Genomic DNA, 15347 nt, shown 5'->3' on the forward strand with positions numbered 1-15347 from the left:
TGCCCTCAAATAAAAACCTCTTTTCCAGCTATAAGTGAATTAACCAGAGAAATATTGTTTGAACATTTCTTCAAAAGTTATAGTATCTAGAAATAGTAAAGTCATTTATACATTTATACATACAAATGCTTCTATATACTACCTTTAAACCAGCAGGTAACAAGAGTTTATATAAAGCAAATACAAAACAGTTACCCAAATGGCTGTGATTAGCTAGCAAACCAACTACTGGACTAGAGGACTTCAAATATCACTGGAGTGTCTACAGAAGAATAGCATGGTGAAGAGGTGCTGGGTATAAAGAAAAAAACCCAGACTAGCTCCAAAGAAGTTAATGTTGTCTGAAATGGGAATCGGTCACATCAGGCTCTCCCTATGTTCACTCAGGGTGCATTTCTAACCCTTTCTTCACTTGCTGAAATTTATGAGTTCTTCTGTGACCTGGCCTAGTGAAAGCAATACATAGTTACTTCTTTCAATAACATTGTTTCAGGGTCTAACGCTCAAGGGACAATTTTTAAAATACATATCTTAGATTTCTAAAGGAGAATCATCTCTAAAGGTACTTTTAAATTTACAAGGAACATTTTTAAAGACAAGATATGGATATCTTTCACTTGTTTAATTCTTTGCAATGACTACAACATTCTCTTTCAATTTAATAAACGTATGGCCATTTCACTTATCAATGACCACAAAAACATCAGGTTCAAAAGAACATCACTAATTTGGGCTTCTAGATAGAAACATCAAATTTGCAAAGTAGCCAAAAATCTTTTTTCTCCCAATTTCTTAAATCATAAATTAGGAATATTTTACTATTTGGTAATCAAAGTTTACTAGCTAAAGGGATAAGAGGAGGGAGACAGACAGATAGATAGATAGATAGACAGATAGATAATCATCATCATCATCATCATCTCTCTGCTGAACTACTCAATACAGTTAATGGAAAGGAAGATCACTCTGAGTTTCCACAGTGGTCTCAGGAGTTTAAATAAAGTCCACTTCCACTATTGAAATAATAAATATTCAATAGCACAGCCATGCAAAAATGAAACTTTACATAAAAAAGGAGAATTCTACAGAGCTAGCTGTAAGAGTAGCAGATTTGAGGACTAACAAGAAAAAATAATCAGATGCAAAAACAGCTATCATCTCTATACTTCCAGATTTTAACAGATCATTACTGAAAATACATGGAAGCCTCAATTTTCAGACATGTAGAAAATATATTGGAACTTCAGGAAGATACACAGGCTAATAAGACAAAAGTTAATTCTAGCCACAAGACACCATTAACATTTAGGTAAGAGGTAAGAACTAGAGGTATTAGAGGTAAGAATAAACATTACTACATGAGCCCTCTAGTAAAACAATGCCTTAATCAGATCACTTCAAACAGCATTGATGAATTTCCACTTGATATGGATGTTACATATGAATTAATCCAAACTGGCCCAAAATAAAATCTAAAAGAAATGGTAATATCAACTTAACTTTATGTATATGAATAAATCTAAGTTTCTTGTCAACTAAAAGAAAATCTAAGTGAAGGTTTGTGTTAGAGACACCACAATGCCTTAAAATAATAGTTAAGTCAAAAGTAACTCTTCACATGTAGGCCATTATAAGGAATCAGAATCTAAAAACTAGGTACTTTCCTTTCTCTGTAACCAAAAGTCAGTCAGTCGAAGCCAAGTGGTCTTTTCACACATTCTCTCTCTTCTCATCTTTGCTTCCTAGCCTCTTCCTTTAAGTCCCAGCTAAAATACTACCTTCTACAAGAAGCCTGTCCTAACTCCCTTTAATACTATCTTCCCTCTGTTGATTATCTCCAATTTATCCTGTATAGCTCTTGTTTGAATTAGCTGTTTCCATGCTGTCTCTCCCATTAGATCATGAGCTCCTTGAGAGCAAGACCTGTTTTTGCCCTTCTTTATGTCCCCAGCATTTAGCATAGTGCCTGGCACATAGCAGGTGACTGATCTACAAATGCTTGTGCCCTTGACAGGACTTGACCTTGGAGACTAGTCCAGCATCAGTCCCAAACCTTTCAAGGATAAAAAATAACATAGCTGCCTGTTAGCTTGTTAAGGAATAGTAAATAGTAAAGTTAACAGTTCTCAGACTGCTCCTGGGTAAAAAATCAAAGCTGAAACCAATGGATGAGAATCAATCACGTTGAACCTCAAAGCTTCAAAAGAAAGGAAATGGGGATAGCCTTTCTTGTCTCTCAACTATGAGACTCATCATCTACTCTCACTAAATATCCCATGTTTCTCCCCTCCTTCACAACTCAGTGAAACATTAATTTTTCAGTGAAGCCTCTTCAGAATAAGTTCATCAAAATTTGAGTAACCTCATCAAAATTTAGCCATGGGTATATTCAAATTCTGTAACAGAGGCTCCCAAATGTGGGATGCAGATGCCTTAGTGTCTGCAGGCATCTTTTTGTTCACTTAGTATTGCCATTTCCATTTTAATTCATAATAGATTTTAATCATCATGGATGAGCTCAATTAACACATGTAAATTGTGTAACTATTTGTTTAGTGGGGGCCCTGAAATGTTTTTATTAAGAAGGGGTCTTCATGTTTGAAAAGTATGAAACATTGTTGTATAATAAAGATTCTTGTGATAAGGAAAATGTTCTGTTTGGCTTTTTCTAAGGTCCACAGCCTTTGTCATGTTTCCCAAAATGTAAATCTCAACTATTTAGCTTCTACTATGCTAAAGAACAGCAGGGGAAATATAATTAAAATGTGTTATGAAAAATAAAGATAATGGGTCTTACATCTCCATTTTTCTTTCTAACTATTCAGTGCTCTAACACTCCTTTTATCTCTTAACAACTAAGGCTGGTTTTATTTAAGTTTATAAAAGTGTTACTGTGACTACAGTTTCATATGCACATATTTACTTGTCCTCCTCACTCCCCCCCCAACTCTCTCCATTGAAATTTCAAGCCCCTTGGGCAGGGACACAATCTTCTAATCTTCTACTTCCTTTGTAACCACTTACAGTGTCCAGCAAACATAACAGTGGTTAAGAACATTTACAGAAGAAATAATTAAGTCTGTTGGTCTAGATAATGAGAAGGCTTAATTTTACTTGTTAAAAGAAATCAAATATTTCTTTGTTAACTAAAAGTTGCTAGATCTTTTTGAATGTCACCACATAAAATTAAGATCTTCTTACATTCATGAGGGGGAGATGTTTCAGAATCTGCTTGCTTAATCACAGTTGAAAAATTTCAAAGACAATGTGGCATTCCATGACTTATTCAAAGACACTTTGTGAGAGAATAACTTGCTCTGATGACAAATGGATAACTGCTAACAAGTTACCCCACAAAACATTAAGTAATGTGAATTTGAGCAAAAAAAAAAAATCAGTCAGCCATTTGGAAAAACAGCAACAAAAAAATAGTGCTCTTGAAAATTTTCCTAAATGTATCACTAGGGGGAAAAATTGCCTTTCAAACAATACAAAAATAATAACATAACCTAGTAACAAAACAGGTCTCCTTTCTGCATGAGGCCTTTCCCATTCCCCTTTTCCTCACTGTTGATGGCTTCCCTCTGAAACTACCTCCCATTTGCATTATATATACATCTTGTGGGCACACAGTTGTTTGCATGTTGATTCCTCCATTATATCATGAGCAACCTGAGGGCAGACACACTGTGCTTTGGTCAGCACATCTGCATATGCCACAGTAGCACCTGAATGTGAAGAGAAGAGAAAATCCTTTTTTCCTACAACACCTAGTTTAGCTGCCACTACCTTCCCTACTTTCTTCTTGATACTCTAATATGTAATAGTGCTTTAAATATACTTGGTGCTTAATAATTTTAATTAACTCAAAATGGCTTAAGGGGTATCTTTTAAGTTAGAATAGGGCCTTATTATGCATCATGTAATACAAGGGTTATATCCTCTTTTGTGAAGTGAGTGTTGGGATCACAGAAAATTCAATAAAAATTGAATATCTAAAGAAAATATATTAGCACTTTAGTCCCAAAATGTTACTAACTATAAGCATCTATTTAAATAATCATGCATCACAAAATATGCCAGCATTTCTCCTCTATTTAATTGAGGACCTTAAACTGGTATAATGACTTAACTAAGGCTTGGGGTTCAAATCCATCCCTCTCCTTTTACAACAATATTCACAAAAGAAAACTGAACAACTTTGGATAGAAAAAGATAATAAAGAAATAATCTGTATACATGTTTCCTTCTATATACATACATACATAATATACATAGTAATATATACTCAAATACTAATACTATGGTAATAATACTAATATATTCATTTTCCACAAAGTTTTTTTTCTAGTTCCACATTAAAATAAAATTAATTCTCTCAAATAATCCAGGTACTCTGAAAGATGAAAGGTCACAGACCATCTTACTCATATACAATTTAGATGACATAAAGCATAAAGTCTTTGTCCAAAAGCCTAAGAAAAATCAAGGGCTGACCATAGAGCTCTTTACCAAAGGAAAAAAAGAAAATTCTTTAATCTACCTGTGTCTAAAGCATTGAGGCTCACAGAGGGAACCTCTCCCTGCTATTTAAAAAATTGTCAGTAACGGCCAAGAAGAAAGATAAAATGGTCACCTGAATCATGAATATATGATTATGGGCATGTTAATTCACAGTATAATCCTAGAGAGAATAGAGAACTCAATTATACAATCACTTATGGAGTCTACTATGTGCAAGCACATTAAGCACTAGAGAATAAAGATAAAATCATCCTCTGATCATACATATCTAAAATAGTTGTCACCAGCAATCTCTCTCCTCCCCTCTAGAAACACTGTGCAATACAAGTTATTACAGATACTCTTTAGGGGGGTAGGAAGAAAGATTCCAGTAATGACTCTCCATAGTCCATTCATGTATGAAGTCTCCAAACCAACCATGCTTGCACGGTATTCTGAAGACATGCATTTACAAAGACATATCCTTCATAATGCTCCTTTAACAGTCTGATAATCAGCCTTGGAATGAATAAGAGTCACTGCACTCTATTCTAAGACTTGATTCTATCTTCAGAATAAAGCATACTTTGTTTCTTACCAAAAATTTCAAAAGAATCTAGAACAAACATTAATCTTTATTTGCCACAGTATATTTAAGCTGTCTCCACACCCTTGATTTTAATCAATCAAGTAAGCATTTCCTAAGTACTTAATAAGTGCTAGGTAGTATAGTAGGCTCCAGGGGTATAAAGACAAAAATGAAACAGTTCCTAAAGCATCTATTCTATAGCAATAACAAACATAAAACACACATATATTTTGGGAGAAAGTGATAAATAGTAATTAAAATTTGGAGAGCCTAAAAAAGGGTCTACAACTATTCTATTTGACCAAGAGGAGAGTTGAAATATGCTATTTTACATATCTTAATCTTTAGTATTATTTTTAAAAATTGGGGATGAGAGACGGAAAAATATGATTTCTATGATTTCACTGGAGTAGGGAACTTCCAGTGAAGAAAACTCTCTCTACCAATATAGATAAACAACTTCTGAAATGTATTGTCTTAAAGAGTTGCTTGGGACACTAAGAAGTTAAGTGACTTACTTAGGACTGCATGTCACAGGGGCAAGTCTTAAACCCAGGTGTTCCTGACCAAAGCCAGTTTCCTATCTATCCTATCCTATTCCATGCTCCCATCTATAAACACTGTAACACATAAGTAAGAAATATGACATTGAATGAAAAAGAAAGCAAAAGGAATAATGGAGACATTTAGAAATATTTATACATACATACACACATACAAATAACAGACAGACAGATTTTTATATGGCAGTACCCAATCCTGAGGCCTTTTCAGGATATCACCTCAATAGCTTTCAAGTCATATTGCATTTTTGTGACTAAAGGCATACAGACTCCTCAGCTCTTGCTATTTACTTCAATGGCCATATGAAATTAAGCCAAGGTACAGGCCAAATCCAACCCACAGGTCAGAAGTTCCTCACCCATTTTACCTGGCCAAAGTGATTTATAATTCTTGTCGATAATAATTTTTTTTTTTATGCTTAAGAGAGGCATATTCCTAACACAGTGGGGAATTAATTACCTAAAGTAAATTGATTTTGTTCTTGGCCACAGCTAGGTTCTATAGAACACCATAAGGATTTCTTTATCATACTGACTTGGCAACAGTATGCACCTACAGTATGAAGCCTGGGGACTACATTATATCAAGGGTTCGGTATCTGAAACTCATTTTCCCTATTAGTTTTTAACATTCATCAGTTCTAATCAGGCATGTAAATGACCAAACATTAACATTACTTTGAGAGTCACTTTTAGATAACTAGGGGAATTAAGGGCAACTAGCCAAAGATGAACATTTTAACTAGACCTGACGAAAATGTCATCATTGGAGTTACTCCAAATCCAAAACAAAATTGGAGCCACACATGTTCAAATTATTCTGTAGCACAACCAATTAGTTGATACACTTCTGTACTAGCACAACACAATAAAAATGCTTTTCCACAATAATGTGACTGAGTTTTCCTCAGGTATACTTACTACCATTTCAGGATTTTTACTGGTTTAAGTCTACTACAGCTTTGAATAATCCAGAAAAAGAGCAAACAGACAGTGAAATCACTGTCCCAAGGGATACAATCTCTATATACAATCTCCTCTTATCAGCCAGGGCAGTGGAGTGAAGCTTTAAACATCTCTCTACTTCTATTCTCTTGAGTATCAGCACTGTCAGAAAATCAACCCATCAGTCTTCCTCTAGCTTTCAGGCAGGCGAAATCTCAGGCATTTTGAGGCAACAGTCACTTAGCCTAATTTAACTAGAAAAGTTAGCATAATGAACTAGTGAGTCAGTATATGATGATAAAATAATTAAGTCTGCAATACTTTGAACATTGCCCAGATATGCATGTGTTGGATACATTTTAATACATAAAGACAATTCCAAATAAATGGAGCATAAGATTAATGCTCCTAGAGGACAGACACAAGGAAAATGTACCCCATATCACAAAGCTGTACATTCTCTTGCCAGTTTCACTTTTTAAATAAGTTAATACACTATCCAAAATGTGGGGACATGTTTCTACTCTCACCCAGAGGAGATTCCGGTGTCAGCCCCATGCTCTGCAGCAATGCTTCTGCTTCTCGCCTCTTTTTTTCAAGGTCAGATTCTTCCTGTACTGGAGCAACTGCTTCTTTCTTCTGATCAGTCTAAATTTAAAAAGAAAAAAGAAAAAAAAAGCATAATTCAACTTACTTGTGGTGTGAGACATTTATAACTTCTTGTGAAAAAAAAATTTTAACGGGGTGAAGAGAAGAAGGAGGAGAAGGCAATGACAGAAATGATGAAAACTCTATGTAAGCAGGCCACAAGCTCTTGCATACTCAACCAAGCTAAAAAGAAGACCATGTCTCATGTCTGGAGACCAGCCAGGACAGCAAAAGGCTCATTAGCAGAAGGGTGGCTATTAAGTAATAAATCCTCAGACTCTGGTAACAGATGAAATAAGAATTCAAACTGGCTCTCAATCCTGTGCAGTATCTTTCATGCTCATGATGATGGTGGCAAAGCAGCAGAAAAGGATACTAAGAATCATGTTTAGATTACCAACAATCTAAAATATTGATAAAGGATCTAAAAATTGTGTGATTCTTAGGTATTTATTGGAAGAAACTAAACTCCACTTTATTATGAAAGAGACCAAAACACAAATAAAAAATGGAAGTGATAATGATTTACTTTATTACTTACTATAAAATTCACACAGTACTTTCCTCACAACAACCCTGTCAGACAAATCTATGATCTCATAACATGGATATTCTTTCCAATGTGCAGAAGACAAGTCAGTTGACAGTTTAACCTGTGTGACTACTGTCCACGTCCTTTTATAAATGCTCCTAAAGATCCCACCCAATATGGGAATATAGGCCAGTAGTCTGCTTTCCCATAATCTGCTCACGGGATTACTATTAACCTCAGTACATGATGTGCTCTATGAGCAAGTCAAAATGACACTGAAGAAGATGAAGTGAAGATGAATGATTGGATCTAACCAAACACATACAGAAGAAATCGCTGTCAGAAGTGATATATTAGGCATTCACAGATCAATTTTCAAGGTAACTCAAAAAGGGGAAAATTCCAAAAGAATGGAAAGATCACTAGCTATATTATTACCCAGAAAGTGGTATGCCTACTTTCTCATCTCTGTAAAATCTTTGCAAGAATACTTTATGTACATATTGAGGGCATCCTTTTGTAGAAGACTTTTTGCAACAGGTCACATCTTCAGTGTCACATAACACAGAAAGGAATAATGGCTACAAGATCCCACTGTGTTTAGTTTGCTAATTTTTTTTAAAAGCATGTGATTTGGTAGAGTAACATGTAGCTTTAAACCTTCTCTAACAAGGTGCCTCCTATGCATGCATTAAAATCATACAAGATTCCCTTATACTGGCAGCTACAGAAAACTTTGTTCAATTATCCATTGATCATCAATATCAAGCATGTGTACAACAGGGACAAGTTCTTCAAAGATTATCAGAGATAATTATCTTAGGTAAAGCCCAAATGGAAGCCAGATTACTTACTCCCACTGTTTGTGGGAGACACTGTACTGATTACATGGAGTCCAAGAAGACTACAGAGATTCCTCAATTAGATGAAGAGTCACTCAAAATAGACTAGTTTAGCAAGCAACACAGAAATCCAAATGGATGAAGAATACATATTGCCTAGATTATGACATATAGTTTCACAGGCAGCCCACTGCACTTAGTGCATCAGTACACGTCCTGATAAGCCACTGAAGATAATACTGAGCCAGGACCAGCGATTCACATTTGAAAAACTGCCCAGCAATTTTAATGATCTCAGTCTGATCTCTAACACTAAGTCTCCTGGTGATAACCATATTACTATGAATCATGGAACAACATGGTGTCAGCAGAACAATGTAGACGAACCAAAGGGCAATGGAAAGTCATACAGTAGGTCTAATTAGATTGCAACACAGTAAGAATAACAATTTTTTATGGGGAAGCAGCATAGAAAATATCAGCAAAGATGCATGACTAGAAAAAGATGTGAGCTGATCACATAAGAAGAATGATGGATATGATGGATAGCCTGGCAATATAAACAATATTAAAATACCTACAAGGCTTCTGTTACATTCGGTTGATCATCCGTGGAGGATTTATAAAAGGATACTGTACAAGGACCAGAATCACACATGGTAAGAAAGCATGAAAGGGGTTGCAATCCATACTGGTCTCATATCAGTGAGATCACAGATTGATGAAAGTAAGTTACTACTGCATGTTTTCAGGATATGAACCAAGTTTGGCATAAGAACTAACAGATCTTTTCCAAAGAACTTAAATGAATGCTTTCCCTCTTCTACCAAAATACATTTCTAGTAAGTTGTAAAGAAGTGAATGGAAATTTTAAAGGCCCATATTAATGTTTTCCAAATATGGCAGAAGTCTTCATTAAGATTTTCATAAAAGGAGACCTAGGGAGCATTCAATTTCCAGTAAAATGCACTGTGGAATATCTGTACCCAGTTTGGGAATTGTGGTTATAAATAATCCCAAGGAGAAGTGCAGAAGCAGTACTGGACATCAGAAAGAGTGCCGGATTTGGAGTCACTTACTAACTACATGACTTAAGCAAATCATTTAATCTCTTTGGACCTCCATCTTCTCATCTGCAGAACAAAGAGGATGGCCTAGCTGGCCTTTGAAGTCCCCTCCACCTCTAAACCTGCGATCCTCAATGCAATGGCTAACCACCAATTTCAGGAGAGGGATAATAAAGTACGCTGCCCTTCTCTCAATGAAGATGCGACAGACTCAAGATACAGAATGAGATATATTTTTGGATATGGACAATATGGAAATTTGTTTTGCTTAATAAAACCCTTCTCTAAGGGTTTCCCCCCCCCAATTATGGCTATCATCTCTATGATGATGATTCTTACATCTATTGATCCAGCCTTAACCTTTCTCCAGATTCCCATTCTCTCATATCCAACTGTTTATTAGACATCTCAAACTGGATGTCCTGAAAACATCTTATACTCAACATGACTCAAAATGACCTCATTATCTTTCCCTACAAACCCTCCCTTCTTCCTAACCTCCCTATTATTGTCAAAGGTACCACCATACTTCCTTACAGTCACTCAGGCTCACAATATAGGTGTCATCCTCAACTCCTCACTCTCTTTCACTCACCATATTCAACCTGTTTTCAAGTGCTGTCAGTTTTACCTTTGCAACATCTCTCCTACATGCCCCCTTCTCTCCTCTGACACTGCAACCACCCTGGCACAGGCCATCATCACCTTTTACCAGGTGAAAGACTAGAGAGAATATGAGAAGGCCCAAGATAAAACTTTCAGGAACACCCAAAGTTAGGAGCCTGATATGGCCAATAAGTCAGAAAAAGGGACTGAGAAAGAGAGGTCAGATAGAGAGAAGAACCAAGAGAGAAAATTGTGACAAAAATTCAGAGAAGATAGCGTACCCAGGAAAGAGTGGCCAACAGTATAAGAATAAAGCCTGAGAAAAGGTTATCAGATTTGGCAATTAAGAGATTATTGGCAACTTTGGAGAGAGCAGCTGCAGCTGAGTAATGAGAAGGGTTGAGAAGAGAAAGGAGAGGAAATGGAGGCAAGAGGCATAAATAGCTTCCTCTGGAAATTTGGTTGTGAAACCAGAGGACAGATATTAGGATGAATGAAAAAAAGATATTAAGTCTAGGGAATTTTTCAGGATGTAGAGTCTTGGGTATGTTTGTAGGTGGAAAGGAAGGAGCCAGTAGATGGGGGAGACTAAAGATAAGGAGACCAACTTATGGGGTACTTTCCTCCAGTGATAAAAAATAAATAAGTTCATCAAACTTAAGTCTATGTTTAGAATGTTTAATGTCTTATACACAAAGTAATTTCAAGAGTGGAAGAGTGCTTAGCAACTGCAGTGATCAAAAAAGGTCTTCAGTAGGGAGATGGCCCTCAAGTTCTCTTGTGCAAACACCCATGAAAGATACAAAGAAAGAGGGAAGCAGAGAGAGGGGGTATATGGGGCAGTGAAGCAAAGGCACTGAAGGAGGATAAGATAGGGTAGTATGTATACAGGAGACAATGAGCCTTCTACTTTTGCCAGAGGACACGAGGGGAACAGTGTCAGATTAGACTGGAAAGGGTGTTCAAATTTATTCAAACCCTACCGATATAAATTTAAGGAAAACATCAGGGGAAAAAAAATCCATCAAGATATGTGAACCATCTGAGCTTATTTTACCAACGAAATTATTAGCTTAGTCTTATATTCTGTCCCCTTCGCATGAATATGTATGTCACCGCCAATTCATGGTTTAATCCCATTAAATTAATTCTATGAACATGTTTCACAAACTCTCAATTGGATGCCAATCATATTACAGACAGTCCTGGAAAATTAGATGCCAATCATAACATGATCATCCTTGAAAACTGAAAAGCAATAATTGGCCATCTGTCATCTTTGGATAGATTAATCCTATAGATGATATTCTGGGATAGCTCTTCCAAGTCTGAATCATGATTCTGGCAGTTGCTCATTATTTAATCAAATAATGGCTTAAAACTCCAACTAGCTTATAATATAGCACAGAAAGTTAGGCTGGATGCAAGAATAACTTCAACACACATCATGAATTGAGTGACTGATAATGGTGAACTTAAGAAATTCCTAGTATTTATTTGTGCTACTAATTTTTCCATTGCCCTAAGAAAAGAAACAGGAAGTAATGGCTATTGTACGAAGGACTGAAGAAAAAAAAAAGTGGACAAGAATCCCACAAGATGAAAAACCACAGTGGGGCATCTGTGAAAGGAGTGCCCACACCAATGAAACGATAAATCGACAAAAGTATCATAGAAATTAATTTTTGAATAGACTTCAGATGTAATATGCTGATATGCCATTTAAAATATATCACTAGCTTATTTTCATCTATCTAAAAAACACTTTCTATAAAATAAAGTGATAAAAAGTACATTTGATTGCAATACGTATAAAATATTGCTAGGGCTTTTCTATAGAACTAGCACCTTCTCCATCAGTAAGAAATAAATGTTTCCTCTATCAAATACTCACTATAACATTCAGGACATGGCCACTATGCCACTAATTAGGCCCATGCTATCAGATTATTATCATCTTAGATTAATAAAATATTAAGATGAGATAAATAATTTCAAAACCCAAATTAACTGGTTTGCCATTTATTTGTACTTTATGGCTTGATATGTTAATACAATACAAATGTACACTGCTTTGTGGAAAATTGCACATAAGCTCAACTTTTATAACTCAAGTAATATGGTAAATGAATTAAAAGCTTGCCAATTAAAGGAAGTCTATACTGAGTCCTTTCCTTTTGGAAAGAACCCATTTGGAAAAATGAATAATTATTCCCTAGTTTAGTTTTGTAAATCTTCATTTTTTTATATTAGTTATCAACTCAAAAGTCTTACACTGATACTTTACCAAGGCATGGAGGTGCCACGGGCTCTTGAAAGCTGTGCAGGTGGAATACAGCCTCTGACAGGTTCTATACCATGATGGAAAAGCTTCAATTATGGTCCCAGCATGAGACTGTGTCTGTACACTCTCCAAGAATTGGCGAAACTAAGAATCTAGTAGCCCTGATATTAGGTGATGAATTCTCTAGTCACAGCAACCCATTAAATAGATAACAATACAAACGGATCCTTAGTCCTACGTGGATTCCTTCTGCTTTTGTTTCTGCAGTGATAGTGAGATGGAGGGAAGAGGGTGCTACGAACCACACAGCTTTTTTTTAAATCATCTATGAATATTAATTTAACTATTAGTACTCTGTGTGATCCCTTATTTAATGGCCAATAATTTGCCATATTATTGAAGGGGGTGAATCAAGTCAAACTGACATACTCACCATAAACAAAACCATAAGGAATTGCAGCTAAATAGAAGTATGGCACCTAGGTTCTCCTTGAAGAAATAAATTAAGAACTGATAGCACTGGTTTTAACCCTTTCCTCTACTCTCCACATTTAAGTTCCTGAGCAAAGGAACTTTTCAATTTTCTTTCTATCTCCAGAATCTAGTACAGTATTGTATAGTATAGATAACAAACACTTAAATGTTTATTGAATTTAATTTGGGGACCTCTGTGCCCCAAAGTAACAAGAAACATTATCTTATGGCATAGCTAGTTATCTTGCCTTTGGATGCTCACGAACAGCTCATGCAAAAAATCCATGAGGTTTGTGTAGCAAGATCTATTGCTGAGAAATTCTATGAAGAATGCACAAGATTCTCTAAATCAAATCAACATGAACATGTACAATTATGCTCCATGACTTCAATGTGAAGCTGCACAAGAGAAGAGGATAAAAAATGTTGAAAAGTGTATTTCAAGACTAAGAAACAAAGGCTTTTAGATTGTGAAAAAGCACATGTATTATAGATTCTTTCTTCCAAGAGAGTTAGAAAGTCCTGAGTATGGTGAACACTGAACATTATAAAAAATCAAAGTAATTATATCTTAACAGATAAGAAATAACTATTTGCTGATAAGGAAGCCATTTCTGAATCAACTGTCTATATGCAGATTATCCATGTGGTAGAGAAAATGTCAAAATCAACACCAACCTAGAAGAATGAGGATGAAAAGATAACAACTACAAAGGTTCCAATCTGATCTACTGAAACAAGCTACTGGAAAATGGATAAAGGAAAAGATATTGATGTGGGCTTCCATCATTTTTATATAAGTTTAAATGATGTAAAGCAATTGACCAAACAAGTAGGCCAAAAGAGCTCAGAAGCAGCCTCAGCCAGCCAGCATTTAATCACCTTGCCAAGCAGAAAGACATGGAAACCAAAAGCAACACTAAAGGGGTGCTCAGGCCCCAGCTGTAAGATCATGTCTCTGGAAGTCTCCCAATTTCTCAGTAGGCCTCTGTCCTTGAGAAAATTTTCTCTTGTTGAAGAACATATTCTCTTATTAAAACAGACACAGGGGCACCTGGCCCAAGCATTTTTGTCCCTGGTTGGCCCGAAGATCTCCCTAGTGCCATATCCCCAAGGTCCATGCCTCTGACAACTCCCTTAATGTCTGGTATCAACAAAGTTACTTCTGCAGACTCCCTGCATTTTCCCACCCACCTGGACCCCTAGATTACTTAATTAGAATCCTTGGCATTCTTTCCCTGGTCCCTTTTCCATATAAGCCTCAGCACCATCCTCACTGGCTTGCAGGTTCTTTAAGAACCCTTTCCCACTTCTGTTGGCATCACAATAAACTTTTCGCCACTTGACTAAGAGAAGGCTTGAGTGTGTGAATTCATTCCAGGCAACTCTGCCTTGGCATTCTTGGGGTCCCAGCACCCCTTTAGAATATAAACTCATTTTCAAAATGTTACAGCAAAGGGTGTTGGAGCACTTGTACTTCATAAGACAGCAAAGATCAATGGAAGAAAAAATGAATCTGAAGAAAGTTTGTCCTGACACCCAACTATGCCAGATCATCAATCAATCAATCAATCAACAAGCATTTATCAACTGCTTGCTGTGTGCCAGGCACTGTGTGGGGCCCAAGGGATAAAAATACAATAAATGAATCAATCTTTACTTGCAAGAATTTTATATTCTAACTGGGAGAGAAAAAAAAAGATATATAGGATAAATGGAAAGAGAAGAAATACAAATAAAAAGTATTCATACTTATAAATAAATACAAGTTAGCTTGAGAGGAAGGGCAATACAGTTGAGGGGATCAGGAAAAGCTTCATGTAAAGGTGGTACTTGAGCTGCATTTTGAAGAAAGAAAGGGACTGAAGGTGACAGAGGTAAGGAGGGAATACATTTTAGGCACTGGCAACAGCCAGTGCAAAGACATACATATAGGAACTGGAGTGTTGTTTGTGAGAAACAGAGAAAAAGGCAGGTGTGGTTAGGTCAAAGAATGAGAGGAGAATAATGTTCATTGAGGATAGAAAGGTGGTTTAGGGTCAGGCCGTGTATGGCTTTAAAACCTAAAAAGAGGAGTTGATATTTTATCTTAAAGGCAACAGCGAACCACGGGAATTGACAGAATAGGTAAGTGATATGGCCTTAAGGAAAATCCCTTTGACAGCAGTGCAGGGAAGGAAAAGAGAGGAAAGAAGTAGGGAAAGACTCAAGGCAAAGAGAACAATTAGGAGATTGTTAAAATAATCTAGGCGAGAAGTGATGAAAGCCTGAACTAAGGTCTTTATGTATAAAGA

General features: G+C 36.2%; 1 protein-coding gene across 3 annotated transcripts in view; it reads right to left on the reverse strand.

Annotated features, from left to right (window-relative positions):
* The window catches only part of DYNC1I2 (dynein cytoplasmic 1 intermediate chain 2), a 65395-nt gene that overhangs the window by 37694 nt on the left and 12354 nt on the right, over positions 1 to 15347 (reverse strand). For all 3 annotated transcript variants that reach the window (XM_020990958.2, XM_078146972.1, XM_078146973.1), the window contains exon 3: positions 7131 to 7248. In XM_020990958.2, the coding sequence (XP_020846617.1) occupies positions 7131 to 7248 (118 nt within the window). The remainder of the gene's footprint in view (positions 1 to 7130; positions 7249 to 15347) is intronic.

The sequence above is a fragment of the Phascolarctos cinereus genome, unplaced genomic scaffold (assembly GCF_003287225.1).
Source record: "Phascolarctos cinereus isolate Bilbo 61053 unplaced genomic scaffold, phaCin_HiC Scaffold_726;HRSCAF=1367, whole genome shotgun sequence".
NCBI lineage: Eukaryota > Metazoa > Chordata > Mammalia > Diprotodontia > Phascolarctidae > Phascolarctos > Phascolarctos cinereus.